This window comes from Crotalus tigris, unplaced genomic scaffold (genome assembly GCF_016545835.1).
Source record: "Crotalus tigris isolate CLP2741 ecotype Arizona unplaced genomic scaffold, ASM1654583v1 scf7180000024383.4638030, whole genome shotgun sequence".
NCBI classification, from domain to species: Eukaryota; Metazoa; Chordata; class Lepidosauria; order Squamata; family Viperidae; genus Crotalus; species Crotalus tigris.
The window spans coordinates 3,976,526-4,004,503 of record NW_024100553.1 but is presented as its reverse complement, the minus strand read 5'-3'; the positions used below and the strand labels follow the sequence as shown (position 1 = coordinate 4,004,503).

The following is a 27,978-nucleotide window of genomic DNA, read 5'->3' as shown; positions in this document are numbered from 1 at the left end:
AATTGACCTAACGTCTGAAGGCGGATGGCGAGGCCAAAGTAGGGTGCAGGAGGACCGGATGCTAAAAGGCAGCACCAGCATGCGCAGGGCCAGGGACGGGACGGGTGCTGCCGGCCAGACGGGAGCAGACTAGACGGATAGAGTTTGCAGGCCGGCCGTTATAGTCGTCGAGAGACGGACAAAGGACGGAGAGAAAACCGTGGACGTGAGCGAGAGCAGCAGCGCCGAGAGCGCACCCGGAAAGGCCAATTCGCGGAGGAACCGACGGCGGGACGTCGCAGGCTCGTCGCGCCAACAACGGCCGGGCTCCCAAACCCTCCCCGAAGTCATCCATATTTATAAACGCCGCGTCCATCGCCCCCCCCTTCACTCCGCCCTCTCCCCTCCTCCTCCTTTTGGCAAACGGAGAGAAGGAGCGAAGCAGACCAGACGGCGGACGCGGGTGCATTTTTTTCGCCACAGCGACAGGCGTCCCCCTCGCCTCCGGGGGATCCTGCGTCGACCGCCCGCGGAGGGGGCGGGGAGTGAAACATCGCCTGCCGTCCTCCCCCCATTTTCTGCTCGGTCTAAACCTGCCGCTATGCCGCCCGGGGGGTGAATGGGGGGCAAGCACTGGACAGCACCTCCACCTCCCTGCCCAGGGCTATGCCAGGGTGGGGGGGCCGGGAGGGCGAGCGACTCGCCCCCCCACCTGTAGGATCTCCATGAGCTGAGCCCCTCCGTTCCTAAATTGTGGCCCCTTCGGTCCGCCCCCCTCGAGCGGCATCACCATGGGATGTAACATGTGTGTGGTAGAGAAACCCGAAGAACAATATCGGGTGATGCTGCAGGTAAGAGAGGGAGGGAGGGAGGGCAGGGATGGGGGCGGCATTGGTTTTTGGGATGCGACTGATGGGACGAGGTGAGCGAAGCACTGAGGGAATTGGGGAGAGGTTAGGGGCAGGGGATGGTACGTTCGCGCAAGATGAAAAGAGGGCAGAACAGGGTCGTCTGGGGAGAAGGAAGGTACTGGGAAGCGTCAAGGGAGTTTCCAGTCGTTCCCACTGGAAGAGCTGTTTGGGTCTTGGGGGGGTGAACAAAGTGGAGGGATGGAAGATGGAGGTGTCTGAGGGAAAGCAAGGTGATCTAGAGGGATTAAAGATGTTTGTTGGGGGGGTGGGGGAGGACATCAAAATAGGAATCCCAGGTTGTCTTTTGGGGTGGAGTGGGGATTTGGAGTACCATTCGGAGAATAGGGGGTGGTGGTAATGCTGCAATGGGGGAGGGACCAGGTACTGAGTGAGGGGAGGTTGCTTAGCAACTAATCTCCCCCTTTTTCCCATAGCGTACAGTGTCTGAAATAATGGGAAGAGGGTTTCTGCAAAAAAAAAAAAAAAAGGCGGGGGGGGGAGAAAAAATTAGGATGAATGGCACTGAGCAGCGAAGGGTGAAGCAATGGTTTGAGAAAGGAGTGACAGGTATTCATTCAGTGATTCATTCATTCATTCATACACTTGCTTCCATCTCTTCCTCCCAGTCATTTCTTTCAGTCCCTCAGTTTCCTGAGTGATTTTCCTGGTCTGGTATCTGTTTCTTTACTCCTCCCTTCCCTCCTCTTTTTGTCTTTTTCTCTCTCCCATCATTCTAGTTTTCAATCTCTCTCCCTCTCTCTCTCTCTCTTCTCCCTCCCTCCCCCCCTCTCTTGCTTTCCTTTGTATGTGCCATTTATCCAGGTCTTTTTCCATCACACTCTCTCATCCCAGGTCATAGGTACAAAATCAAACAGTCTCCTAGTCTGCATCACACAAATGGAAGCTATGTTGTAATTGATAAAGCAGAGGTGTTTTTAAAAAATAACCAAATGTTATACATTTCAAAGGCTGAATTTTCCAATATTTTCTCACAAGGCTGCATGGTTAATTTATACCTGCCTATGTGCGAAACTGAAATATATAGCATTATATATTTCTGTCGGTGAAGTAATTACACAGCTGGGTTTTTTTGCAATTGTCAGTATATATGTTACAGGGCTTGTGTTTGTATTTGTGTAAATAATCTTGCTTACCCCATAAGGGACCATCTATTCTTTTGTCTTACTGTCTTACTGTCATTTAAATACTGTCATTATTTAAATGCTGTTAATTTAGAGATTTACAGCATGAAAGTAGCGAATAAGCTCATTTATACAACTGAGAAGCAAATCCAAATATATTTGCATAATATTGGTCTCTGTATAGCCTTTGGATAGATAAGTGTTCATAAGATCATCTTTCATCAGCCTTCCTCAACTCAGCATAGGTTGAATGTCAGCCCCCATAATTCCCAATCAGCAAAACATTGGGCAAGCCCCATCTGGGGAGGTAGGGTGTCCTTTTGAAATTTCATTCCAGTTGCTAATCATGGGAATCAGATTTTCATACAACAGAATGGATTTGACTGATGTCCTCAGTATGATAAATTATCTTTTTTTTCTACAAAGGAAGGCCAAAAGAATCTGTGCATTAGATTAGAACAGCTTGATCGGCTAATGATTAGACTCAGATCTGCACCTCGTTCCTCTCTTCATCTCTTTGTAATAAAATTGCCCCTCACTGTGGGAAATAAATGGGATGAAAAGAGAATCTCTAGCTCATAGCATTCTATGGGCTGAGCCACCAAGAGATCTAGGTATACTCTCGGTATTTCCCTTCTGTCCAGAAGCCCTGCTTTATAGCTCAGGATTTCAACAGGTGACAGCAAGAGGAGGAAAGCTAAGCTTCTTCCTCTTATGTTGTGCATGGTCCCACTCCATATCTTGCTGACACAAAATTAAGAAGTTGGAATCCTGGTCCCTCCAGATATCTGAAAGACAACTCCTATAATTTCTGACTGTTGGTCATGGTGGATAGATTTTACGGGAGTTGTACTCACAACACCTGGAGGATACAACATTGCCTAAACCTGAAGATATATTCCAGTTGCTTTTAACCTGATAATTTTTAGGAAGGAAAGGTGGTGTATAAACTGAATGAATAGGTTATTTGAGTTTATTAATAGCTTTAAAAACAGTTTTCCCTAACCTGCTGACATTGTGATGTCTTATAACTCCTAATTTCCAATCATCATGAATGATGAAAGTTGGTCCATCTTGTATGGGGGGGGGCACAAGGTGGGAAGACATTTCATTTAATTCTCAGCATAAGTTCTAGTTTAACATTTTTACTTTCAATAGCATTTGAGTAAAACATTTTAGAATTTACAATGCCATTCTTATTATGAGATTTCACAAAGCCTGGAACAAAAATACTCTCAATGTGTCAAACAATACATTAGGAAAAATATACAGCATATACCGGTAATAAAAAGTCAGCAAATAAATCTTACTTAACTAAAGTTGAAACTTATTTGAATCCAAAGATTACTAGCATTTGCTTGTAACCAGAGTGTAGAAAATCCTGACACAAAAAATACCATATAGTCAAATGTTACTGCAAGGAATGATACATTGCTCTTTGTCTCTTGGATCTGAAATACGTAAGTAGCCAAAGAAAAGAAATAAATTTCATAAGAATTTAATCAGTCTGGAAAACAGTATTACTTTTCAGTTGAGAATTAAAATGGTCTCATCCCAAAAGTCACACCTGGCTGCATTTTTCTGATGCCCATGTCTCCACAAAGTTGCCTTTCTCTCAATTCCAGACCATGAGTAGCACAATTTTAAGTCCTTTCTAGCAGTGTTCAGACAGTGCATTCCCTCTTATGCCAAGACCATCCAATAACAGTGCAAAATGTGTAAAATCTCTTACATTTTGCTATCCATTGTTGGAGGTGAGGTCAGGTGACTAAGTAGTGCTTAGTGGCCATTTCAGGCTGATGAAGGCATCACCTCCACACACATACAGATCTTCTGGTCTGGTCCCACATCAGTCTTATCTACCACTAAAGGACTGAACACACAAGCACAGAAGAATGTAGAAGATACAACTTGGGTTGCCTTTCAGAGAAAGGAAAAGAAGAAAGGAGAACAACTAAGTAAAAGTGCTCCATGTAATGGAGTTCCCTTTGTAATTTTACCTTGGGCTGTAAGAAAACAGAGAGTAGAAGAAAAGGCACAGGGTGGAGCCTAGAGATGATGGACAGAATTCCACAATTAAACCTGCCTCCATTCCTGCTGCAGGCTGTGATTGGCAGATGCTTTTCCAGCTGGCTGGCAACTTGCAAAAAAGAGAATAACTAAACTAGAGGAATCAGTCAATCATTTTATCAGGTACTACACATGAAAAATCAAGGCAATATCATCAGTATCACAATTGTAATAGAGGCAGGATAGAGATCAGCAACAGTCAGCAAATTTTCCATCCATTGGGTGGAGAGCTCCGGAAAAAGATCCCCAGGTCTCATATGATAATATTAATATATAAAGTTTTAATGAGTACATTCCACCTATAATAGGGTACAATTTTTCCCAGATATTTTATTAATCATATCTGCATTCCAGAGATCACCATTATTAAAATACGTACAAAATGTCGCTGAAATATGTGAACTCTTACAATTTATCTACCGTTAATCCTCAAGTTACAAGGAGCTCAATTACGGTTGTAAGTCATGACAGTCATAAAGCGGGCCACCATATAACTTGACCAATTTTACAATTTTTTTGCAGTGGTTGTTAAGTGAATCCATTGTTCACTATAGGGCAGATTTTGCCGTAAGCTAGAAATAAACACCAGTTTCCAGGGAAAAACATCATACATTCCAGAGCTCTGGGGCTCTACAAATGTGTTTAAATAAGGAGAGCGGACATCAGATTTTCCTAAGTAGCTTGAGAGGGGTTTAGTCATAACTTTGAATGGTCACTAACTAACCCGTCATAAATCGAGAACTACCTGTATAGTATAATTTCAAATAGTATTTTCCAGCTTTTCCTTTCTTTATTTTTTTCAATCTGTGTGGCTAGTATCTCATCTAGAATTTTACCATCAGCCTAGCAGCCACTAAGTATAATAATCCCCAAATTCCAATCCAATCCAAGGCTATGTATTCTGTATTCAGGTCTTGCAGGTTCATCTCCCAAACTCTCTGTGCATGATGAATTCTAACAACAGGCTATGAACCTTTTATTCTGAACTTTAGGGAAAGCTATTTACAGGAAATTATTTCTGTAAACTCCTAAATTCTTTGGTTCTCAGAGTATAACAGTGACATGAATGTTGTTGTTTGGATGGGGCATGTAAAATTTCTCCTTCTGTTGAGTGACTCCCACAGGTTTTATTGTTTGATCAGTTATTGATTGATTAATGTATTGGTTGATTATGTGCTGTCAAGTTAGCTTGACTCTCAGCAACCACATAGGTAGATTTTCTCCATGATGACCTATCCTGGTCCTTCAGCTCTTTCAATGATACCCCATTGTCATGGCAACCGAGTTCATCCATTTTTCTACTGGTTGTCCTCTTCTTCTTTGTCTTCTTCTCTTACCTTCCACTTTCCTCAGCATTACAGCCTCATCCAAAGAGATAGTCTTTGCATAGTATATCTGAAGTAGAATAAATTAAGCCTGACATTAATTGCACAGAATAGCCTGGATAGAGTTTTCATATCACTTTGTATCTATTAGTAAATTGACACATGTTCAACTACAAGTTATTAAGCTATGAAATGTCAGTGAATATAGACATCTGTATATACTGGTCTTGATATTCACCTAAGTTCAAGGCAATAATGAAACAAAATTCCATGTTCTCTAAGCAGACCCATTCAAGAAACAGTTTTCTCAGTAGATCCTGCATCCGTGGCTTTGATGGTTAATGAATGTGTATCAAAATTTGTTGCTAGTTTATGACAACTAAGTAGTAGGGCCTGTCACACAATTTTTAACCATAGCCTCTTCTCACCGGTTTAGCTTTACAAGCTGTTTAATGGACCAATTGCCACCACAAAACACGACTAGACAGATGAAAAGAGAAGCTATTGAGATTACCAGCTCTGGCCTACAATACCTCAGGGAACCACTAGATGGCAACAAAGAATATCTTGCTGTTATTCCAGAGCAATTCTTTTTTTTTTTTTAATTGAAAATTTTTAAGTTTTACAAAACAATTCCCTTCCCCGAACCCTCCCAACCCTCCCCCGACCTTCCCAGAGCTGAATACAGGCTTAATTAAAAATTTTTAAAAGAATCTTAAGACACATATAAACCATAAGCAAATCTAAATACATTAATTAAACAAATTATAAAATAGTTAACAACAATATATATATATAAAGAAAAAATACAAGAAGGAAGGAAAAAAGAAACAGAAAAAGAAGAAATCAAATGAGAAAAAAAAAATAAAAAGAAAATTTTAAAAAAATGTCTATAAAATATCTTAAATTTTAAATATAAATTATTCAAAAACTAAGTAATATTTTTTATATCCAACTTATATTGTATGAAATCTATCCATTTTTTCCATACCAAAAAATACTTCTCTTGCGATTGATCTTTCAAGAAAGCCGAAATCTTTGCGATTTCCGCCAAATAAGAAACTTCCAGAGCAATTCTTAAGAGCAATGTGGTGGCCTAAAGGTGGAGGCTGTGAATTCGATCCTAGGTAGTGGCAGATATTTCTATCTCTGGACGCAAAGAGAAAATATCTGCTGTGAGCTCTGCATAGGCATCAGGAAGGGCTTGCAGCCAGTAAATGCTCAGCTCCTTTCACCTGCCCTGACTCTACCCTGATGCAAGGGATTACATGATCATTAAAAGGAAAAAAAAATCCAGAGTAATTCTTAAAATGTAGTCCTAGGATCTCTAGGGGTGCCCCCATGACCCTCTCAGGAGTCTGAAAAATCAAAATTACCAGCCTTTATTAGAAAAAATAATACAATATTAAAAATTCTTAAATCATGGGAAGCAGTAGCAGCAAATGTGTTAATTTTAATTTTTAATATAGTAAATATCAATAAATATAACCCATACAAACAAAGGCTTTCCATAATTAGTGGAAAGGAGCCCTAAGAGAAAAAAAAAGTTTAAGATATACTGGTCTGGAGTTTTACAACCCAGGTTTTACAGCCTGTGGAGCAATATTATGCCTAGATGTAGCAAAATGCTAATGAAATAATCTAAAGGATAGCTCTGAATATGAGATACTGTGATATGCAGGATGCTATCTACAGGTTTGTGAATTGACTAAGGCCTGGTGACCTAGCTGCAGGTTGGTAGAAAATGCTGGACTGGGATTAAGATGGTCTTTTGCAAAGTAAGATTGGCATCAGTGGTTTTCTTCTCAAGGGAAGAAAATACTTGGGTAAAGGTAGTCCTCAGTTAATGATTGTCCTGTTTAATGACCATTTGAACTTACGATGGTGCTGAAAAAACAGGTTTATGATCAGTCCTCAAACTTACAGTGGTTGCAGCATCCCATAGTCACAAGATCGCCAAGTGCAAGCTTCTGCCGAAGTCATTGGGGACGCTGGCAGTAAGTTGCAGGTCGTGGTCATATGATGTTGCCCTTAATGACTGCAGGTGAATTGTTTAATGACTGTGGTAGAAGTGATATTTTAAGTCTGATGTGATCATGTGATGAACTGCATTGCTTAATGATAGAATTTCAGGTCCCAGTTGCAGTTATTAACTAAGGACTACCTGTAGTTGTGGCTTAGATTGACTTGACTGGAGCGCAGTCAAGTACTATGATTAGAGCATAGTACTTAACGTATGACAGCCAAAGTCCATCAAAGCATTGTGTGGTTGGTTTTATTTGGGTTTAGTGTGATTTGCCAACACATTTGTAAAAACACACATCAGTCAGGCCGCACTAAATCTGGTTAGGCACTATATAGACAAAAAGAGCCATACTATCAGTATTAAGGATTATATGCATAATCTACACCAAACCCCCCCCCCAAAATGGAGAAAATATAACTCCTTTCTTTCTCTTATGTTCAGTGTGTATCCACACATGAATACATACAATTCTTAACAGGATAGGATTATAGCTGTTTCTTGTAGTAGAGACAGATAGCTATGTACACACACACACACACACACACACAAAACCCCCACTGGTTAAGCTCTGTTATACACTAAGACACATAGAACGTACAACATAGAGTGGCATTTATCAATGCAGTGACAAACAATATAAACACCTTGTAGACACATATTACAAAAAACATTACATTCACAAATGCCATATGTATCTAGAAAAAAAATATCTCCAATTCCTGTGGTGTCCATCCTTTCACAATGCTTCTTATGCATACATAGTTTCTTCTCCCAGTTGAAATGATTATAGTAGACACGCAGAAAAATCTCTCTAGAGCGCACGCTTGCTTAAGGCCTTCTCTGCTCTAGTGAGATTGAACCTTGCATTCTAATGTTGGATTCCAGCTAAAGATTTTTATAAAATTGGGGAGGGGGGGGGATAGCCATGGCTCAGTAGAAAGATGGAGAAGGGAAAAAGAGTAGAGATCAAGAAGATGATGAAGGATCACCTGAAGAGCAATTTGGAGAAAAGGAAGAAGAAGAAAAACTAAACACACAAAGGAAAACTATGGGGAACCATCAGCTGAAAGGCTGAAGCTGGATAACACGCTCAAGAATGTGATTGGCATTTATTAATAAATTCCTACAGGGCCTTCCTTAGGCAAAGAATGTCCTCCTCATTCCCACCCACAGCCCCTCCCCAATCCACTTGTCTTCCTCACAGTTTTTTTTTCCCTAATGCAACCTCTTTTCTCTACCCGGTAGCTTCTTTGATGGTCTATCACTAGCCTCGAACTCCCCTCTCCCCACAGTCTTCTGTATTATTTTTTATTTAAGATCTTAACTCTCCCACCGCACCTCTGGGGAATGTTCCCCTGGTGGTCCACAAGGCAAGCAAGCAAATTATCTATTTTCCTAGATTCTCCTTCTGCTCACCTTGAACTTCCCACAGCCCCAAATGGAAGAAGAAAAAGAAAGGAGGATAATTCACATTCCCCACCCACCCACCATTTCTAGAGTTTGAAGCTAGCGAATAGGAAGGAGATGTGCTTTGCTTTTGATCCCCTTTACCCATATTTTCCTTTTTCTCCCCAGCTGCAGATGCCTGTATCAATCACTTCAGTTGCCATGGTAACTGCAGCTGCAGTGATGGAGAGAGATGCACCCATGCAGGCACGCGCAAGCACACACACACACACATACACACACATACAGTCTGTTCAGCAAAAGGTAATGTGATGCGTGAAATCCTTCAGCATACATATGGGGATGCACTGCACAACGACAAGCTCACAGGTGCGTGACGCATCATGAAGTGGTGGCTGGGCAAGTTCCCACAGTTACTGCATCATCTCTTGCATTTTGTTTGAGAGTGAGAGAACACACACAAATGTGGAAAATGGTTGTGCCGGGAGTGTGCCTTCTGGGAACCCAAATAGGCAGACTCCACCACATGGTTTGGAAAATGAGGGACTATAGGCATTATTTATCAGTTTGAGCTTTATGAGGAGAAATACATTGCACTTGGAACTTCAAGAATATGAGAATTCTTGAGAATTGCCTAAGTGAAGAGGTTTTGCATTAAGGTTTTATCTACTTTCAAGAATCAGTAACTGAATTGGGAGAAACTCCAAGGACAGAATTCATGACAAAAATTCTCCAGTGACAACACAACAGTTTTTTGTGTACAGAGACACCGGAGCTTGGGGAAGGGGCATGGGGTGTAATAGCAAGCCAAGATTACGTCTAATATAGCTCTTCTCTTGTTTCTTTGATTTTTAATCTAATGGCTCCTTTATTGTGTCCTCTTTTTAACTTACCAAGACAAAAAGGTTTTGAACACGCTTATAGAGCTGAACAAAACTGAAAGTGATCTGATCACTAGGAATCCTTGCAAGATAGGTCTCTTTTGTTATCTTCCTTTCATCTCAAGACAGGGAGATCAGGCATAAAAGCTCATTTCAAATAGCCCTTTCAACTTATCTGGCCTTTATAGTCCAAACATTATTATTTTCACAATCTGCAGCCAATTCTCAGACTTCAATCCCAGATAATATATCCAGTGTAAAAAATAATGGGACTTGGGATCCATCTACACCGGTAGGGTCATCTTGGAGAGCATTGCCAAATAATGCAGTCTGTGTTGGGCTAAATGGACCATGAACTCCACTAGTTGTTTAAGGTGCCTATTCTTACAAAATAGGATTATTTTGGTTCAGTTCACTGCAACTCCTTTTCTTTTTAAGCTCAAACCAATTATAATGGAGCAGCAGTGTGTTTTGTACTTCTAGGAGACCCATCACCTGAAACACCCCATGGTTGGGTTTGTGAAATATGTCAGTCTAATGATGTATAATATTTGTGAACTGAAGTCCAAATGTGACCTTTAAATAACATGATGGTGTCAGTCAACTTTCAAAACGCAAGGCAGGAAGCCATGTCAAAAATTAAGTATAATTTTTATTTCATTTATAGTCTGATAAAAATTAGGTCTGATCAATATGTGCACTGTGTAATTTCTCCCCTTCTGAGATCATAACAATTGCAGTAGGGTAGCAATTTCTGGAGACTTCTGAGTACTACACCAAGATTTTCGGGAGCCATCTGGGCCCTAAGGTATGCCCCTCTGAGGAAGCTACAGAATATATTGCTTTGTTCAGTTGGGGCACTGTAGTCCGTGAACCACAATTTCTGGATAAGCAGAATATATGAACTATTCACTGTAGCTTTTTCAACAAACTGATTAAAATCAACCGTGGCTTCACAATGAATGAACCAAGCTACTATCACAAGCAGGCTCACCTAATAAATCAGTATAACTGTCAGCCACAGATGAACACAGTCTGCCTGATTAGGGAGATGCATTTGATTTGGATTTTTCTCAAGAGGTCTGTCTAAACAGAAGTTCTGTTTGTGATAGATTTGTATAGCTGTTATTTGGGAAGAAAAATTGGACAGTTTTCCCTTACTTGGTTTGTGTGTTTATATTTGGCAACAATAAGGACTTGTACTAGATTGGGTTTTTAGCCATTTTAGAGGATGATGAAGATAATGGTGGCAGTGTATCTCAGCAATCCTAATGGATACTAACAAACCCCAGTGCAAATAGGATTGTGCTTTGGTCTTACAGGGATGGGAAAGGTATGTTAGATGATCATATGTTGAATGATCTTTTAGGGATGGTTCTCTGATTATTCAAAAAGTGATGAGCCCCAAATATCTGTTGCTAAGCGATACAGCTGTTAAGTGAATTTTGCCCCTTTTACAATCTTTCTTGCCACAGTTGTTAAGTGAATCACTGCAGTTATTAAGTTAATGACATGATTGTTAAATGCATCCCTATTGACTTTGTTTGTCGGAAGTTGCAAGAGGTGGTCACATGACCCAGGGACATTTCAACCATCATAAATATGAACCAGTTACTAAACCTCTGAATTTTGATCACGTGACATGGGGATGCCACAATGGGCATAAGTGTGGGGAAACGGTCAAAGGTCACTTTTTTCAGTGCCATTGTAACTTCAAACGGTCACTAACCAAATGATTGTAGGTTGAGGAATATCTGTATTGGGTGCATTCCCAATCTTTCTACAAAATAGGTTTTGGACAATTAGCCCAAAGTCTCATTCTCCCAGTAACAACCACTTGAGATGTGGTTTCATTTGGCACTAGAGGAGCAACATTAAAGACCTGTGAATGACCCCAGCTAGTAAGATGTTCAGATAACGTAAACTGATGTGTCTTCCTTTTCAGGAGAACAGGCTCTGAGGTCCATTCTTGAACAAGAGAGGGATCCTTTCTATAAGAACTGTCGGTAGCACTAAGCATGAGTAACTGTTCTGACACTGCCTGTGTTTTTAGTAGCTGTATACATAATACAAATTGAACAGAGCCATTTTAAAAAGGGAATTAGAGCAGTGTTTCTCAACCTTAGCAACTTTAACTCCCAGAAATCCCCAGCCAGCATGCCAGAAACATAGGATAGAGTTGAGACAGTTGGAAGGCAAAAAACAAAAAATGTGCTTTTTAAATGGTTATGTATACGGTTACTTATAGAATTTCCAATACGTGGTTTGCATCATGAGATACAGTGATAGAATTAATAGACTGTGAAGATAGCTGTTTCTCTAAAAAAAAAAAACCTTTTAAATTAAAGAGTATTGGGCTTAATGAGCTTCCATTCCCAGCCTCAGGTTTATTACCCGTGAGAGTTAAGCCTATTTTACAGATAGTTCTGAGGATAAAATTGGATATATCCTTATATATGTTTTACTGAGTTTCTTGATTTATGAATTGCCCATAATATTTAGGGACTGTCTGTATTATAGAAGCTAAGTACTGAATAAATAGATTGTCCTAATAATGGAGTCTGAACATATGCTTGTCTTTGTGCTTTTAGCATTTGAAACAAGACCCTAAATGACAACTTAGCTCCACAAGGCCATCTAGAAACAGCGAGGAACCAGCCCCTGCTGTGTCGGCCCCGCCTCCTGGGTGCATGCTGGGGAGGTGTCACCCTTTATGAGGAATGAAGAAATGGACCATGCCTTGGCACTTGCCCCAGTCCCACCCCCTTCTTCCAGAGACCCTCAGATCTGTCCCACTCCTGCCCAGGCCCCCATAGGGACCCTTGACGTGAACGATGTAGAGCTGGCCATGCTCACTCAGTAGGCCACACCCACTCCATCCACGCCCACCCAGTAGGCTGCACCCACCCTGGCCACACCCACCCAGCCCCCCCCGAGGGCAACTACAGTGCTGATGTGGCCCTCAATGAAATTGAGTTTGACATCCCTGCTCTATAGGGACCTGAACAGTGCAGTGTATGACTATCAGTTTGGCGGTGGTGAGAATGATAATCCAGGATCTTTGGAGAGTATGACATTGGCAAATGTTAAAGTGGACTGAATGTAACATTTTCTGAATGCAATTGCTGAAATTCCATAATCACCTGCTGCAAACAAATATAACTGGGATGATATAGATGTATTTAAAGGGGCTGGTATGTCTGAAAGAAAGCAGCCAGGAGTAAACCAGAGATGATGTTCTCATGATATCATATTTAGAAATTACATACACAAATATATTCAAGATACATAATACCCACATCATGTCAAGCTATTAACAATTTTTTGCTCTCCATGGACATGAAAATACAATGATAATATCTTAAATAATTTAATGATCAGGTACTCTTTTGTGACATTTAGAACCTGCTGTTAACCCAGCAGTCTTTCTTTGTCCATTATTACAACGGGCTCTTGCAGCAGAGACTGGAGGAAAAGGTGAACTGCAATCCCCTTTTGGCAAGTAAAATGGAGGCCAGTCTGCTATTTCCTTTATATGGAAGAAAATGTTTCAGTAAAAAAAGGGAGAAAACGATTTTGGGGAAGTTGCAGAACCAGTACTGTATGAGTAATATCTCAAGATATTTGAGGATGATGTCACAGTGGACACATGACGAAAGTGCAAGGATTTAGCATGTTCTGACAGCCTCTTTTTCTCTTCTTCCCCCTTTAGGTGAATGGTCGGGAACTGTCCCGTCTCTCGCAGGAGCAGACGCTTGAGGCTCTCCGGTGCTCTAAGGAACCTCTGGTCATCCAGGTGTTACGGCGCAGTCCTCGTAGCCGGGGTGGAGGTGGTGAGGGAGCCACCTCTCAAGGAGATGTCACAACCCTGGTCGATAGTGGAACCCAGACAGACATCACCTTTGAACACTTAATGGATTTAGGCAGGATCCGGCCACCAAGCCCTCCAGCCATGAGGATGGAGCCCTATGGGCTGCCTGATCTGTAAGCATTTTCCTGAGGAAGACACGCTGTCCTCTTGTCTTCTTTATTTACCACTGATTGTACTTATATCTTGTACACTTCTGGTACAAGCCAGCCCAGGATAGCTAATAATATCAATCTAGGAGATAAAATCCTAACATGCGTTAAATACTGTAATGATAAGTGGAAGATGGGCTGGTAGGACTTGCACAGGAGAAGCGAAGGGGAATCCTTCCTGTTTCCTGGGAAGAGAGCCGGGGAAAATTCTAAGTAGGAAAGAGGAAAACTTACCTTCATATCCTTTGTTGTTCTTCAAAGCCCCTCAATTGCACATGAATATTATGACCCTGTGGAATTCATGGAAGGAGCTGCTCCAGAGGCTGAGCGAGCAGAAGACCTAGAATACGAGGTGAGAATGTGAAACTGGAACCCCATTTCAGGTTTCTGGCTAGAGCAGGATTTTGGATTACCGTGATGTGTTTTCACATCAGAATACATTCAGGTGTTTAAATCAAAGCTAATGCCTAAAAACAATCAGCTCAATTGATGCTTTACTCAATAGGTCCCCAAATCCAGAAGAGGCATTGGTGCAAAAAAGTTTACAGCCATGTTTTCTAAAAAGGGTGCAGGTTGTACACTGAAATATTTGAACATCCTCTACCAATGTCAAATATAGGGTGGTGCCTTCTTGTCATTCTGAGAGAACTTTGAAGCAAGGGTGAAAGGCTACTCATTTTGAACAAGGGGAGCAGCTTTCTCCTTCCAGTTGTGAACTCAACAGAGGATTGCTTTTAGAATTAGAGCCAAAAGGATCATAAAGGAGGAAACATGCTCAGAGGAAAGCCATGGTCTGAACAGGCAGCTTGCTATTCTTCTAGAATAATCTAATTTGAACTGAGATGCTCAGAATCCATTTACTGTCCTGGAATCATGAGAAAGAAAATGGAGTGCAGCGGCAGAAGGTAGTAGGACACCCTGCTAAGACCAAATGGTGAGCTGGAATTTTAAATATGGCTCCTCTTTTTGGAGGGAGATGTACTGAAACAATTTGTGGCAAATCCTCCTTATGGGTAGTCCTCACATAACAACCGATTGCTTAGCAACCATTCAGATTCATGATGGACTTCCCCAGAGCTAGTTAAGGCCTGTTTTTGAAGTTCCAGTGGCTACACACACACAATGTTCATGTGACCACATGTTGCGCCCTTGGCAACTGGCTCATATTCATGGCCATTTGCAATGTTCTGGAGTCATGTGACTGCGATTTTTGGCAGGTTTTGCTGATTTTGGTGTTAATTTCTAATTCCGGCAAAAAACACCCATTGGTGAAAATGAGTTCACTTAATGATTACTGTGTTCTTTTAGCAACCCCTATGTTTGATTAAAAATGAGAAATACGACAGAAATTTAATCTCTTAATCTAATTTCCGCATGTAACACTGGTACTTAGTTATTGCCTCAGAAGTGACACAAAGGTGGGGGGTTCGTTATTCACACATTCATTCGTAAATGCTCAGCTGAGATCACAACCATCAAGTGCTAAGTATGCTTGTGTGACCTAATTTAGGCATATCTAAGTCACTGGAAGGGAGTGGCTGGAAAGTCCACATTTTTTAAAATTATTTTGAATTCAAAGATATATAATAAGAGAAGAGCTAGAAAAAGAGACACCCTTGCATTTTGGATTTTTTTTTTTAAAAAAAAGCAAAATACAGGTACTTTTGTAACCATTCATTTAGTGACCGTCCAAAGTTACAATGGCACTGAAAAAATGACTTACAGCCTTCCCTCACACTCATGACCCTTGCAGTTTCCCCATGGTCACTTGATCAAAATTTGAATGCTTGGCAACCAACATTTATTTAGGACAGGGGTCCTCAAACTTGGCCACTTTAAGACTTGTGGACTTCAACTCCCAGCCATTCTGGGAGTTGAAGTCCACAGGTCTTAAAGTGGCCAAGTTTGAGGACCCCTGATTTAGGATGATTGCAGCGTCCCAGGGGCATGGGATCACCATCACCTTCCCAGCCAGTTTCCAATGAGCAAAATCAATGGCGGAAGCGGGATTCAACTTAATGACGACATGATTCACTTCACAACTGTAACGATTTGCTAACAACCATGGCCAAAAATGTCGTAAAATCGGGCATGACTCACTTAACAACCGCTTTGTTTAGGAATGAAAATTCTGGTCCCCTTTGTAATCATAAGTCAAAGGCTACCTAGTAGATGCAAGAAGTCTTTTAGTTGTTTGGATGCTCCTTCTTTGCAGTATGTTTATTGCAGAGATGCCAGATAAGCATATCACCAACCTCTGGCAGCAAAACTGGAGAATTCTCTGGGAGTTTAGAGGGCTGCAGGCAGCTTACAAGTTATGAATCGCCCACTTACCGTATTTCTGTCTTATGGTTGGGTGAGATTTTAAAGAGAAATAACGCCTGTAAAAGACCTAACTTTGATTTTTTGAGTATATATGGAGGAAAGACAGCCAAACAGGGCCAATTCAATGAGATCTGGACCTTCTAGTCAGCTGACTGCATGAAGTATTGAGAATCGGACTAAGTTCTTACAAGAAGAATCTTCTGTCCCAGAGCGTCTAAGAGAGGCAGATAGATTGCTTCACCAGATGATCTTTGTGTGTTGTTTCTCTCTGTCTTACAGGAGGTGGAGCTGTACAAATCCAGTCACCGGGATAAGTTGGGCCTGATGGTTTGTTATCGAACTGACGACGAGGACGATGTAGGCATCTACGTTGGAGAGGTGGGGTCAGGGGCAGTGTTTAAAGAGGTGTAGTAGGTTAGGTTAAATGGGGCAATGAGAGATCTACATGTGGGGATTCAATGTATATGAATTGGGAGAGAACTGACAAGAGTTCCTGATTTTGTACTCTTGCTTCAACAGATAGAAGTATTCATTTTGTGTAGGAATATGTTCCGTGTGTGTTTGTGTATGAAGGTGGTTACTACTGGAGACAGCAGAAGCTCAGACTTGAAATTGAAGTTAGGAGGAAATCTTCTAGACCAGTGGTTCTCAACCTTTTTAATGCCGTGACCCCGAACCAGTCGTAAGTCGAGGACTACCCAACCGGTCATAAGTCGAGGACTACCCAACTGGTCGTAAGTTGAGGACTTTCCCTGCCCGGGAGCACCGCGCATGCATGGTGCCGCCCCCTGTGCCGGCCGAGGCGTAGCTGGCAAGCAGCAGACATGGTGCAGGCCAACTACCGGCTGGGCCACCAACTGGCCCAGCCCAAGGGAGATAAGGCACCTGCCAGGCCCTACGCATGCCAGCAACCCTCCCTGCGCCCGCCGGCCTCCCATCTCCCACCTCTGGCCCTCTTTTACTTACATTTTTAGTAGTTGCTCAGCAGGGAGGGGTGGAAACTTCCAGACAGCTCGCCTTCGCTGCAGACAACTTGCAGCATCGTTTGCAGAATGGGACTTTTGGTGGGCTCAGCAGGGCAGAGACAGCCTGGACAATTCCTATTGGCTTTTGAAAGCCAATAGAATTAGACTCTACTCAAAAGAGTCTATTCTATTGGCTTTCAAAAGCCAATAGAATAAAAGGGAGTAGCACAGCTAAGGAAAAGGGGGAAAAAATGGCGGACTGCGTTGTTTGGCGACCCCCGTGAAATGGTCGTTCGACCCCAAATGGGGTCCCGACCCACAGGTTGAGAACTGCTGTTCTAGACTATTTTCATTGAGGAAAGAGGATTGTGAAAATTCTGTAGAGGCTTCCTTCTTAAGCAATTTCATGACTATTTAGAACTACTAAACCCTAAAGAGCTACAAAACTCCAGGTGATCACTAGATGGCAAAAAAGAGATGCAGATCATTGTAACCCTTTGCTGTCATCTAATGGTCATTCTGAATAATGCAACCCAGATTAATTAGTTCAGCTATGGCGGTGATTTTCTTTGGGATTATGGCTTGCTTTTTCTATTCTTTATGGGACCATCATGGATAGTCCCGTGCAGTTGTTATTTGCAATCTTTTTTTAAAAAAAAAAATCACAATATTATGGTTTTAAATGTTATCTCTAGTTTTACCACAAATCAAGATCCAGGAACATTTTTATTAAAATGCAACAGCTATTCAATTTGTAGCATTCCATGCCAGCAGTCTCAGTGTAAAAGGACCATAAATCAATAAAAAAATCAATACTCTCTGAAGTACCACAGTAGCATTTCTAGTGCACTGTGGATTTTTTTTGTTTCCTCCATCAGTTGCAGCTGATATAAACATATCTTTAAGGTAGAGATTGGATTTGCAAGACATTTATCTTCAAGTCACTTATTTATTAACACTGTCCTACCACATCCATGATGAGCATATTTTGATCCTCACAGCTTGGAGGGATAGTTTAGGGCTGGCTGAGGAATTATGGGAGTTGAAATCCACAAGTCATAAAAGGGCCAAGTTTGAAGAGCCCTGGTTTAGGGCAAGAGGTGCTGACCATCCCAAGGTAGGCTTCCTGGCCAAATAAGCATTGAGCCCAGATACCATTGGCCCAATCTGCAATGGTAGTAAATAGCTTCTGCTCTGAGGGCACCAACGTCATCCGAGTAAAATGCCGGAGATTCGGAGGCTTGCTTATAAGGCCAGCTGTTTTTGCGCTCTGCTCATTGAGCGAGTCACCTATCCCCCCGCTCCAATTGGCCGCATTGTTTCTAGTAGTCTCGCATCTGTCCGTGTGCTCCTAGGCTTGGGAATCATCGCCTCTCTCATTGTCACCCTCTTTGCCTGCCTCATTCGTGTCCGAATACCCGTTGCTGTGGGCTGGTCCTCTAACGCCTCTTGTCCTATGGCCACCTCCCCATGTTGCTGTATACGTGCCCGAGCTCCCATCTTCAGTTCTTGTGCAGGATGCACTTGGGATTTCTCCCCTTCAATGGTTGTAGTTTCTTGTTGCCACATGGGCCAGCAATTCTGATCCCGCACTGACGGTGCTCGTTGCACTCATTGTGAGTTGTTACGTTGTTCTTCCCACCTTCTTAGTGTCTGATAGGCAGGCAATAAATCTATATGGCGATTGATCGAGTGCCCGTCAGACAGCCAAGCCTCCTTAAGCAGTCGGCCACCCTTGGTGGCATCCTGAGCAATGGTCTCCGCCCCTGCAAGTTCAAATGTATGATTGTAGCTGGCCATGTGTGCCCATATCTGTGAACGCTGTTCCTGCCATCTAACGGCCAGCTTGTGTTCATGGATCCTGGTTCTGAGCTGCTTGGTCGTCTCTCCAACATAGTTACAGTGACAGTCTTTGCATCTCATTCTGTATATCACCGAAGATCTTTCTTCATTGGGGAGCAGCTCTTTGGGATGCATTATCTTGGTATGTAAGGTTTGATCTGGTCTATGGGCAATACTGACATTATATGGAGCTAGTATCCGCGCCGTTGCCTCGGACACGCCATTAATATATGGCAGTGTTGCCCATGCCATGAGCATGTCTGTATGCTGGCTCTTACGGTCTGCTGTATCGTCTAACAAAGTCCAACGGGTAGCCATTTTGCCTGCAGATGTCACCTTTATTTAACAAAATCAACCTATTATCCTTCTTAACAAATTTAAACAATCCTCCTTTCCATGGAGGTATTATTTATTTAATTAGTTCAAAAGTATTTTAACAAATAATATTCCAAATTCAGCTATTCCCTTAATCCATTTTAAACTTTCTTAGTTAGCACTCATGGCAAACATTTTGTTATTATTTTAAATTCCATATAATTATTTGTTTACTTTTTACTTTACTCTTTGGGTTGGAAGTACATTCACCAGGTAGTTTATGTATTCTGCTGGTTTCAAGATCTCTATAACATTTCATTCCCCCCCCCCACTCTAATGGGCTCTAGAAAGTAGAGTTGATGAAGTCAGTGTCCTTTAGCAGGCTCCACTTGGGACTCTGAGCTTGATCTGGAGCACAAGTGGGCATTCTCACAGCTTTTTTTTTTTTTTTTTTCCCACAAAAACTCCCTAGGTCTGGCCTCACTGTTTAGCTGGCAGTCTCTGCCTCAGATTGTCCCCATAATATGAAGGTGTGTTAATCTGCCATTTCTCCATCTGGAACTATCCAGAGCATGTATCATTGCACATTTAGTGCAGGAAACTCTGTGAACATCTAAACTGTGTGCCTGGTCAGTCTAGTTATTAACTGTGCATGGATAATGTCAAGACCCCGCTCTCTGTGTTTATGATTCCTTTATCTTTTGACCTGTTCTGGAAAGAAAAAGTTACAGATAAAAGACAGATGTACTTTCAGGCACATTATCTTTTGTAAAACAGGGCACTTGGCTATGTTGGGATGTGTACTAGAGGTGGAGGGGGGGAGGTCCTTTGTTCTTTGCTCAGCACTTAAAATGGGGATTACTACCTATAGGCCTCTAGATGGTTTCTAGACATGGTCCATAGTGAAAAGTTACATTTACACTATATTTCAGTAACACATGAATGGCTACTGGCTATCCAGCACAAATTCCAGGTTACTCAGTTCTCGTAGTTACCAACCCCACAGGAAGCAAAAAGCCCTAACAGTTATCTTAATGTCATTTCTCTTCTATTAGGTCAGTCCTAATAGCATTGCAGCCAAGGATGGACGAATTCGAGAAGGTGATCGCATTGTCCAGGTGAACATTAAGGGAAGTAATTAGGAGGGAGGGTGCTGTGGATTTTTAAAAAGGACAGTTTAATATAGCCCCCGCCAACTCATAGTAAACTATAACTCCCATCATAGTCAGTCAGCACAACATTGGCTTGTAAGCTTGAAATGATGCAGATCATAATCCAAGTTAAAAGGAGAAGATCCAGTTTGGGAAAACTGGCTGTACTCTTTTATTGATTTATTCATTTAATTTGATATACCATTAGCCATCAACTTGTTTTTCCATACATTTACTTTTAGATTAATGGAATGGAGGTGCAAAACCGAGAGGAGGCTGTAGCAATTCTTACCCAGGAGGAGCGAACAAACATTTCTCTGCTGCTGGCTAGGCCCGAGACTGAGGTGGGAATTGTTCATGGCTAAAAGAAAATGGGAAGTAGGGGAGCTGGTTTGTAATTCAGCTGGAGAATACGTGTAGTGTATACACAGGGGAGCCAGAACACAGATAGTCCTCCCTTAATATCCTTTCATTCAGCAATTATTTGAAGTAACAATGCTGCTGAATGAAGGGTACTCACAACAGATCCTCATAGTTGTGGCTGTCCCCACAACTATGTGATACAGGGTGGTATACGTGAGTTAAAGAGCTCAACAGAGTATGGTGAGGAAAGAAAACAGTTCTTGCACACCTTCCCATTTGTTTACTTCTATGAAACACTGGGGGAAAGGAGATTTCATTTTTGTTGATTTGAACTGAAAACAAGAGTGGCAGAGTTCCCCAAATCTGTGCTTATTTTATAATGATAAGTGGAAGATGGGTGGGTGGGATCTGCACAGAAGAAGTGAAAGGGAATCCTTCCTATTCCCCTCAATCCTGGACTTGCTTCTGCAATTCACATTTCTCCTGCAATTCACTTTTTCTCCTGTCCCCAATCATTTTAATGAATTTTGATACACCTTTGTCAAATTGCCGGAAACATGTTTGGCACATGAGCTAATGAACAATTCATCTTAGAAATAGTATTTATTTTTAAAATATATTTATAATACAACATATAAATATTATAGCTATCAGACATTCTTACGAAGGGGCTTCCATCAGTAAAACAGCTTGCATATCCTTAATATTGCACGTACATGATTCTAATTTTTTTCAGTGGTATTAAGAATTACATTAAACAGACAAATGTGATATAAGAACCTAAGACAAAAATATATTTATGAAAAGAAACAGGAAAAATATTAAAAAGTGTAGGAAAAAAAATCCCCTGGAAAGTAAAAAACAATAACTTCCTCCTTCATTAATAGCAAATATATTCAACATTAACGACTTATAGCTGTCTCTTAAAATACAGCCAAATACATCTTCATTTCATATCTCACCCTATTTTCTATTTCCTCATCTGTAAATCTTCAGAAATGAACCAGGAAAAATTAACAGAAAAACCTAAAACATTATGTAACTCCCTTTTCCATTTAATTTAACCCCCCTCATCCTTCTCTTTAATAATCAAAATCTAATCCCAACTAACAAAAAATTGCAAAAAATTAAAAATTATTTAACATCAGAAATGGTAACCCCTTATTTAAATATAAAAATAATGTAGATATTGCAAACCAATCTATTACACCCAGGAAAGCATTCCTCCCCCCCAAAAAAACCCCTATCCAATTAAGATAACTATTAAGCATCACCAGAGATGGCAATTCATTTATTTATATTCAAATAAACCAATTTCTTTATATTATTTCTTCTTCCTTCTGCCCATAGATAAAATTGTTTTTTTCTATCTTTATCTTGTATCTTGAAATTCTTGTCACCTTTATCCATTTATAATTTTCATATTATAATACCAGTAGGTCTCATATATTTTAATTTAAAACAGATCACTCTTTTGATATATTATTTATATATTTTTTAAAATTCTTAAATGATCATCCAATTACATTCGTAAATCTAATATTTCCATCTCTTTTTTATTTTTATAATTTTAAGTCCACCTTAAGGTCCAGTTTGATTATCTTCAAAGGAACTTGTTTGCCTTCTGCAATAACTTTTGGTCCCAGTATAGTTTAAAAACTCAAGTACATCTTGAATCTGCAGAACAAACATTTCCTTTAAAGCAGCCATCTTCTGCTCTCTATTAATCAACCTTCAATCTTGTATTCAGTTTGAAATTTAAACAAGACAATTTGTTTCCCACGCCATAAAAGCTTTCTAATTAACTTCAGCCTTTCTTTAAATCAATTTCCTCCAAAGTTTTAGCATTTAAAAACCTTCCAAAACCAACTTGATAGTCACCCCTTTCCTGTGTATTGCAAAAAACAGCAAAAACTAAAGATCTTACAAAGCTGGAAACACATTTTTTTTTCTTTTTAAAAGGATTGAATAGAAATTACCCAGTGACAGGCAAACTTGGAGTTCCAAAGATTTTTCAATCTATATGAAACAATCAAGGGGGAAAAAACACCTCCAAAGTGATTTTAAAAAATAGATTTAATTGAGCCTCGAGTCCGTGAAAGGCTGCATTTATAGAGCATGATGAAAACTGTGACTCCCAGCTGATTCCAAGGGGCTGCAAAAGAGTTGGATTCTGCCATTTACTCACAAAAAACCTGTTGTTGGGAGTATATATGGGTAATCTCCTGATCTCTTTTGATGAGAAACCATTCTAAAACCAGCAACATGCCCATTTATCTGTCATGCCATCCAGTGCACACTTCATTGATTTGGTCATCAGAATCCCATTGGACAGTTCATCAAATGTTTTGCTGAAAGCAAGAAATACCACTTATCCCTGTTTCAATAATCCGCTAAACAAGTTGTCTAACGACAAAGTGAGAAAAAGCTAATTTGGCAAGACAGCTTGTTACATGCAAATTCTTCAAAATGTACGGTATTTATGAAAATGATGACAAACCACGGGGAAATGATTGAATAGTTGGGGAGCTAGCAGATTAATTGCAAATACGAACAAAGGCGAATATACGTGTCCTGGGATAATGTTGCAGGATCCAATCTGGATCGGTCACCGGGACCAGAGTTTCTGTCTTCCGAGCTTTCGGACTGGTGCTGGAGCCCATCTTCAGGGAACCTCTCTGTAGCAGAGTGTGTGCTGTTCTGTGTGTGGTATTTATAGTGCCTGTTGTAAGTAGGTTTTTAGATGTTGATTGGGGTATGTTGATGGCTGGCATTTAAGTCATTAGCTGTCCTTTGCTTGTGCTGCCCAGTCTTCACCTTCTAAGTACTTGATAGGCTGGTGGTAAATCAGCACTCTTTATTGACTGACAAGAGGGGACTGTTTCTTTTATTTAATTATTTATTGCAAATAATTAATTGCACTTAAATGAAATATTTATCCTTTGACCTAGACCAACCTCATTTATATGTCCTGCCCTTTACACGTTTGGAGAACAATCAACAGCACACCACTCAAAGCCCAAGTACGATCTTGCCTACCCACGTTTTGGTTCATGGGGCCTAAATGCAAATAATAAAAGGATTTGAATTTAGATTTCAATTGTACTGATGCTGTTTTTGGAAAGTGCATTTGACAAGAAAACCTTTGGTTTTATTCTTAGTGTGAATTATAGTACTTGCCTGATTTGAAGAGGAAAAAAAACCCCTTTAATAAGTGAATTTCACAATTACTTAAATGAAATGAGCTTAGAGGGCAAATGCATCAGACAAGTTTGGGTAAAATATGTTTCTATATTGGTTGTTCCGCGTTAGTAGCTACTAGAGTACAGGCTAATAGAAAATAATGAAGCTGATGAAGATTGGGCACCTAGAAAGAACCTGGGATGGAAAACAGAAGCTGGAGTTCCAGGCCTTTTTCATTCTGACTCTATTCACTGTTCCAGCTGTCCAAACGCTGGAAGGACAGCGACCGTGAGGATTTCTTAGATGACTTTGGATCTGACCATGAAGCTGGAATAAAACCGCAACGGCTGCTTTCTCCCCCAGGCCAGCAGGTACGTGGTTTAGAAGTGGAAGTTAAGTAGTTGTTCTGCAGAACAGGCTGAAGCTTTTGCTACTAAGTAGTACACTTTGCATGGCTCACACTGGTACTTTCTACTGCAAGACAGGAGAGTTTCTAATGGGGCTGTTCCATGGAAGAACATTTAAAGAATCCCAAGTAGAGAATGAGATTGCTCCCAATAGCTGTCCGAATGCTAAGCCACTCTGCTGATCTTTTAAACCAGTGTTTCCCAAACTTGACAATTTTAAGGCATGTGGACTTCAACTCCCAGAATTCCACAGCCAGCAATGCTGGCTGTGGAATTCTGGGAGTTGAAGTCCACATGCCTTAAAATTGTCAAGTTTGGGAAACATTGGTTTAAACTGACGTTGTCTGGCTTGATTAGCAGCAGTAAATCTAGCCCCCCCCCCTTCCCCCAAAGGTTCTTTCCCAGCACAGCCTGAAACAACAGGGCCTGGCCCTAAACCTTGGTTCTTATGTATGCAAAGAATATCACTAAATTTTAGACTTTCCTGCTACTGATTTGAATTAATCCAATCATTCAGGCAGATTATGTGCATCTGCTTCCATTTGCTTCCAGTTCCCATTTCACTGGTTTACAGTAAGGTTCTGCTCCCTTGCCTCCACAGGGGCAAAGCTAGCTGCATATCTTTTCCATAGGAATTTGGAATCCCCTTTTTCAATTTATGTAAAGGGCCAGGAGCGTCATCAATTCTGCTCACTTCCACTTGTTTGGCCTTTAATTGGTACACCAAAAAGGAGGTTGAGATCATCCGGCAGACTGTTGGACGATTTGTAGTTGGCTGACAAGAAAACCTGACTCCAGGTTGTTTGTGAATATGTACAGCTGCCATGATATTTGTAACTGCCCCCTGTATGCCCACTTGTATACAGTAATATTTAGATTGTAAGGATAGATGTGTATGGGATTTTGTGTATGTAAGGTCACCTCAGTTTATAGATCAAAGAATGCAGTAGGGGAATTGATTATCTCCCAAAGCACAATTTCCCATCTGACTTAACTAAATGCAAAATAGATTGTGGAAGCCTAAAATGGGCCCAGAGCTGCATTAATTTCAGCCAGAGACTTCTCTAATGGACTGTTTTTGTCATTCATCTCTTTTTGCTCTGAGATGAAAGGGACCAGAGAAGCCTTTGTAGTCGAGAGATGAGATGAATACGGAGAAAACAATGGCAATGCTTTTGTAGCTGTCCATATCTTGGTAAAGGAAGTTAAATCTTTCATCCATTTTCCAGTTACATAGGAATGTACAACAGTCTTCGCCAAATTCAAATCTAAGAGTTTAGCTGCAAGGGTCTAAGGCTGGCACACAAGAGTCAGACAGGGCCAAAATCTAGAGCAGCTTTCCCTGAATGGTACTCTCTCCCTCTTTTCCTTAGGAGGAACCACTACAAGAAAAGCCTTCTGGGGATGCAGCCACACCTCTGACTAACAGCCAGGAGCTGGACAGTGGAGTTGGCCGGACTGATGAGAGTACTCGTAACGAGGAGAGCTCTGAACATGACCTGCTAGGAGATGAAGCACCCAGTGCTGCCAACACGCCAGGCAGCCTGCGCAAATTTGGGCCTAGCCTCCAGCCTCGGGACTTCCATTATAGCATGGACTCCCTCCTGGCAGGGGAGCTTCCTAGTGCTGTGGGCACAGACCTGATGCCAGGACTTACCGATGAAGAATACGAACGTTACCGGGAGCTGCTGGAGCTCAAGTGTCATCTGGAGAATGGCAATGAACCAGGGCTAGTGAGCGCTGCCCTGGATGTCAACCGCAACGAGGTGGCTCTGCTAGAGGAAGAGCTTCGCCACCTGGAATTTAAGTGCCGCAACATCTTGCGAGCACAGAAGATGCAACAGCTCCGCGAGCGCTGCATGAAGGCCTGGCTGCTTGAGGAGGAAGGGCTGTACACCTTGGAAGGGGAGCCTAAGAAACACGAACTGTCAGACATCACTGAACTGCCAGAACGCTCAGATAAGGACAGCACGAGTGCCTACAACACTGGAGAAAGTTGCCGAAGCACCCCCTTGTTGGAAAGCCCCTTGCGTCGCTTGGCTGAGAGCCCCAATCTCAACCGCACAGCTCCCCCTTCCCCACCACACCCTAAGTTCCGCCGGGAAGAGCGGGTGCGGCGCAGCCCCAAGGCAACTGGGGAAAGCAGCCCTTATTTGAGTCGACGTCAGCGGGAAGAGCTACCTGCTCCCATCAGCCCTATGAGCTTAGCCAGCATTTGCAAGGACTCACTTGGGAGCAAAGCAGAACCCCGCATGGAGTGGAAAGTGAAAGTTCGTAGTGATGGCACTCGCTACGTGGCCAAGAGACCAGTGAGGGACCGGCTGCTCAAAGCCAGGGCCATGAAGATCCGTGAGGAACGCAGCGGCATGACGACGGATGATGATGCGGTCAGTGAGATGAAGATGGGACGTTACTGGAGCAAGGAGGAACGGAAGCAGCACTTGATTCGAGCTCGTGAGCAACGGAAACGCCGTGAGTTTATGATGCAGAGCCGGCTGGAGTGCTTGAGAGAAAGGGAAGGAAGTGAAGCTCGAGGGATTTCTGGTGAGGTCAACATCTTGGCACTGAGCCATCGTAAAACCATGAAGAAACGGAGCCGACGCATCTTGGACAACTGGATTACCATCCAAGAAATGTTGGCTCATGGCACTCGCTCAGCAGATGGCCGCAGAGTTTACAACCCGCTGCTCTCTGTCACTACTGTGTGAGTGTGGGAAAGAACACTGGAGGGAAGCTGCACCATTGTCTCCTGGCCAGACTGGAGAAAGGAGAATAAATACAGCTGTTTCCTCCTTGATTAATAGGACAATTGCTCTTTGAACATACTTGGGACCTTTTACTATTGTACTCCATGGGCTCAAATAGCCCTCCTCTCTAAACCAAATTTAGAGTGTGACAAGCCCAGCATCCTTTCCTGCCTTAAGGACCAGGGGCCAAAATAGGCCACCAAGCGTGCTACTGTCGGGAGCCTGCTAGAGAGTAAAGTCTGTTTTCCTGATGTGTGCACTATCTATATTGAAGGCAATTGTACAAGTCTGTGGTCCCCTTTTACTTATGGGAAAGCTTCTGCCAGCTTGGTCCATGCCAATCCCATCCTGAAGCACAAAGAACCAATTCTCATCTATAGACAATGTGCAGAGCACAAGAAAAGGAGGCTCAACCCCACCAACAGGACCAATGAACCTTTCCTGTCTTCCCAAATTGGGATGTTGTGACATCTTTCTTCTTTCTCTTTCCTCTTTTGTGATTGTGGTTTTACATTTTTTTAATTTCTCCCAGGATGGAGGTCCAGGCCCTGGAGGCTCAATCCACAAGTGACCAAGAGCTCCCTTCCTGCATTTTTTACCATGTCACTGCCCTTCCCTCCCAGCTCAGGAAGAGGCAGTAGCTTAGCATAGGGAGGTTTTGCAATGGAAAGCTTGTAGCAAACCTTGTACCTGAGGCTGAAATTGCATTGTTACAATAAAAAAAATTAAAAAAATGTTTTTATTCATTGAAACCAAGTTACACAAGTTAGCAGCATAAATATTTTTGAAACTGGTGCTGGCTACCTAAAATTAGTAAAGCTGTTCATGCTGTAGAACAGTGGTTCTCAACCTGTGGGTCGGGACCCCATTTGGGGGTCGAATGACCATTTCACAGGGGTCGCCAAACAACGCAGTCCGC

General features: G+C 41.8%; 1 protein-coding gene across 4 annotated transcripts; it reads left to right on the top strand.

The window, feature by feature from the left end:
- Positions 1-18: 18 nt before the first annotated feature.
- On the top strand, positions 19-27,784 carry PDZD4 (PDZ domain containing 4). Of its 4 annotated transcripts, none has more exons than XM_039328742.1 (9): positions 19-830; positions 13,454-13,725; positions 14,023-14,113; positions 16,366-16,443; positions 20,264-20,326; positions 20,602-20,703; positions 23,674-23,745; positions 24,166-24,276; positions 25,686-27,784. In XM_039328742.1, exons 1-9 carry the CDS (start codon positions 771-773, stop codon positions 27,018-27,020), a joined length of 2,184 nt encoding a protein of 727 aa, XP_039184676.1. In that variant the 5' UTR covers positions 19-770; the 3' UTR covers positions 27,021-27,784. The 4 variants fall into 4 exon arrangements, with proteins under 4 accessions (XP_039184676.1, XP_039184675.1, XP_039184677.1 ...); XM_039328741.1 differs by having other exon boundaries at positions 16,366-16,464; XM_039328744.1 differs by lacking the exon at positions 19-830 and adding an exon at positions 997-1,005 and having other exon boundaries at positions 16,366-16,464.
- Positions 27,785-27,978: the final 194 nt, after the last annotated feature.

Coding starts and splice junctions, on each gene's coding strand:
- PDZD4 (XM_039328741.1), top strand. CDS start 771: ATGGGATGTAACATGTGTGTGGTAGAGAAACCCGAAGAACAATATCGG. Junction 13,726..14,022: donor CCCTATGGGCTGCCTGATCT/GTAAGCATTTTC, acceptor TGTTCTTCAAAG/CCCCTCAATTGCACATGAAT. Junction 14,114..16,365: donor CAGAAGACCTAGAATACGAG/GTGAGAATGTGA, acceptor TCTGTCTTACAG/GAGGTGGAGCTGTACAAATC.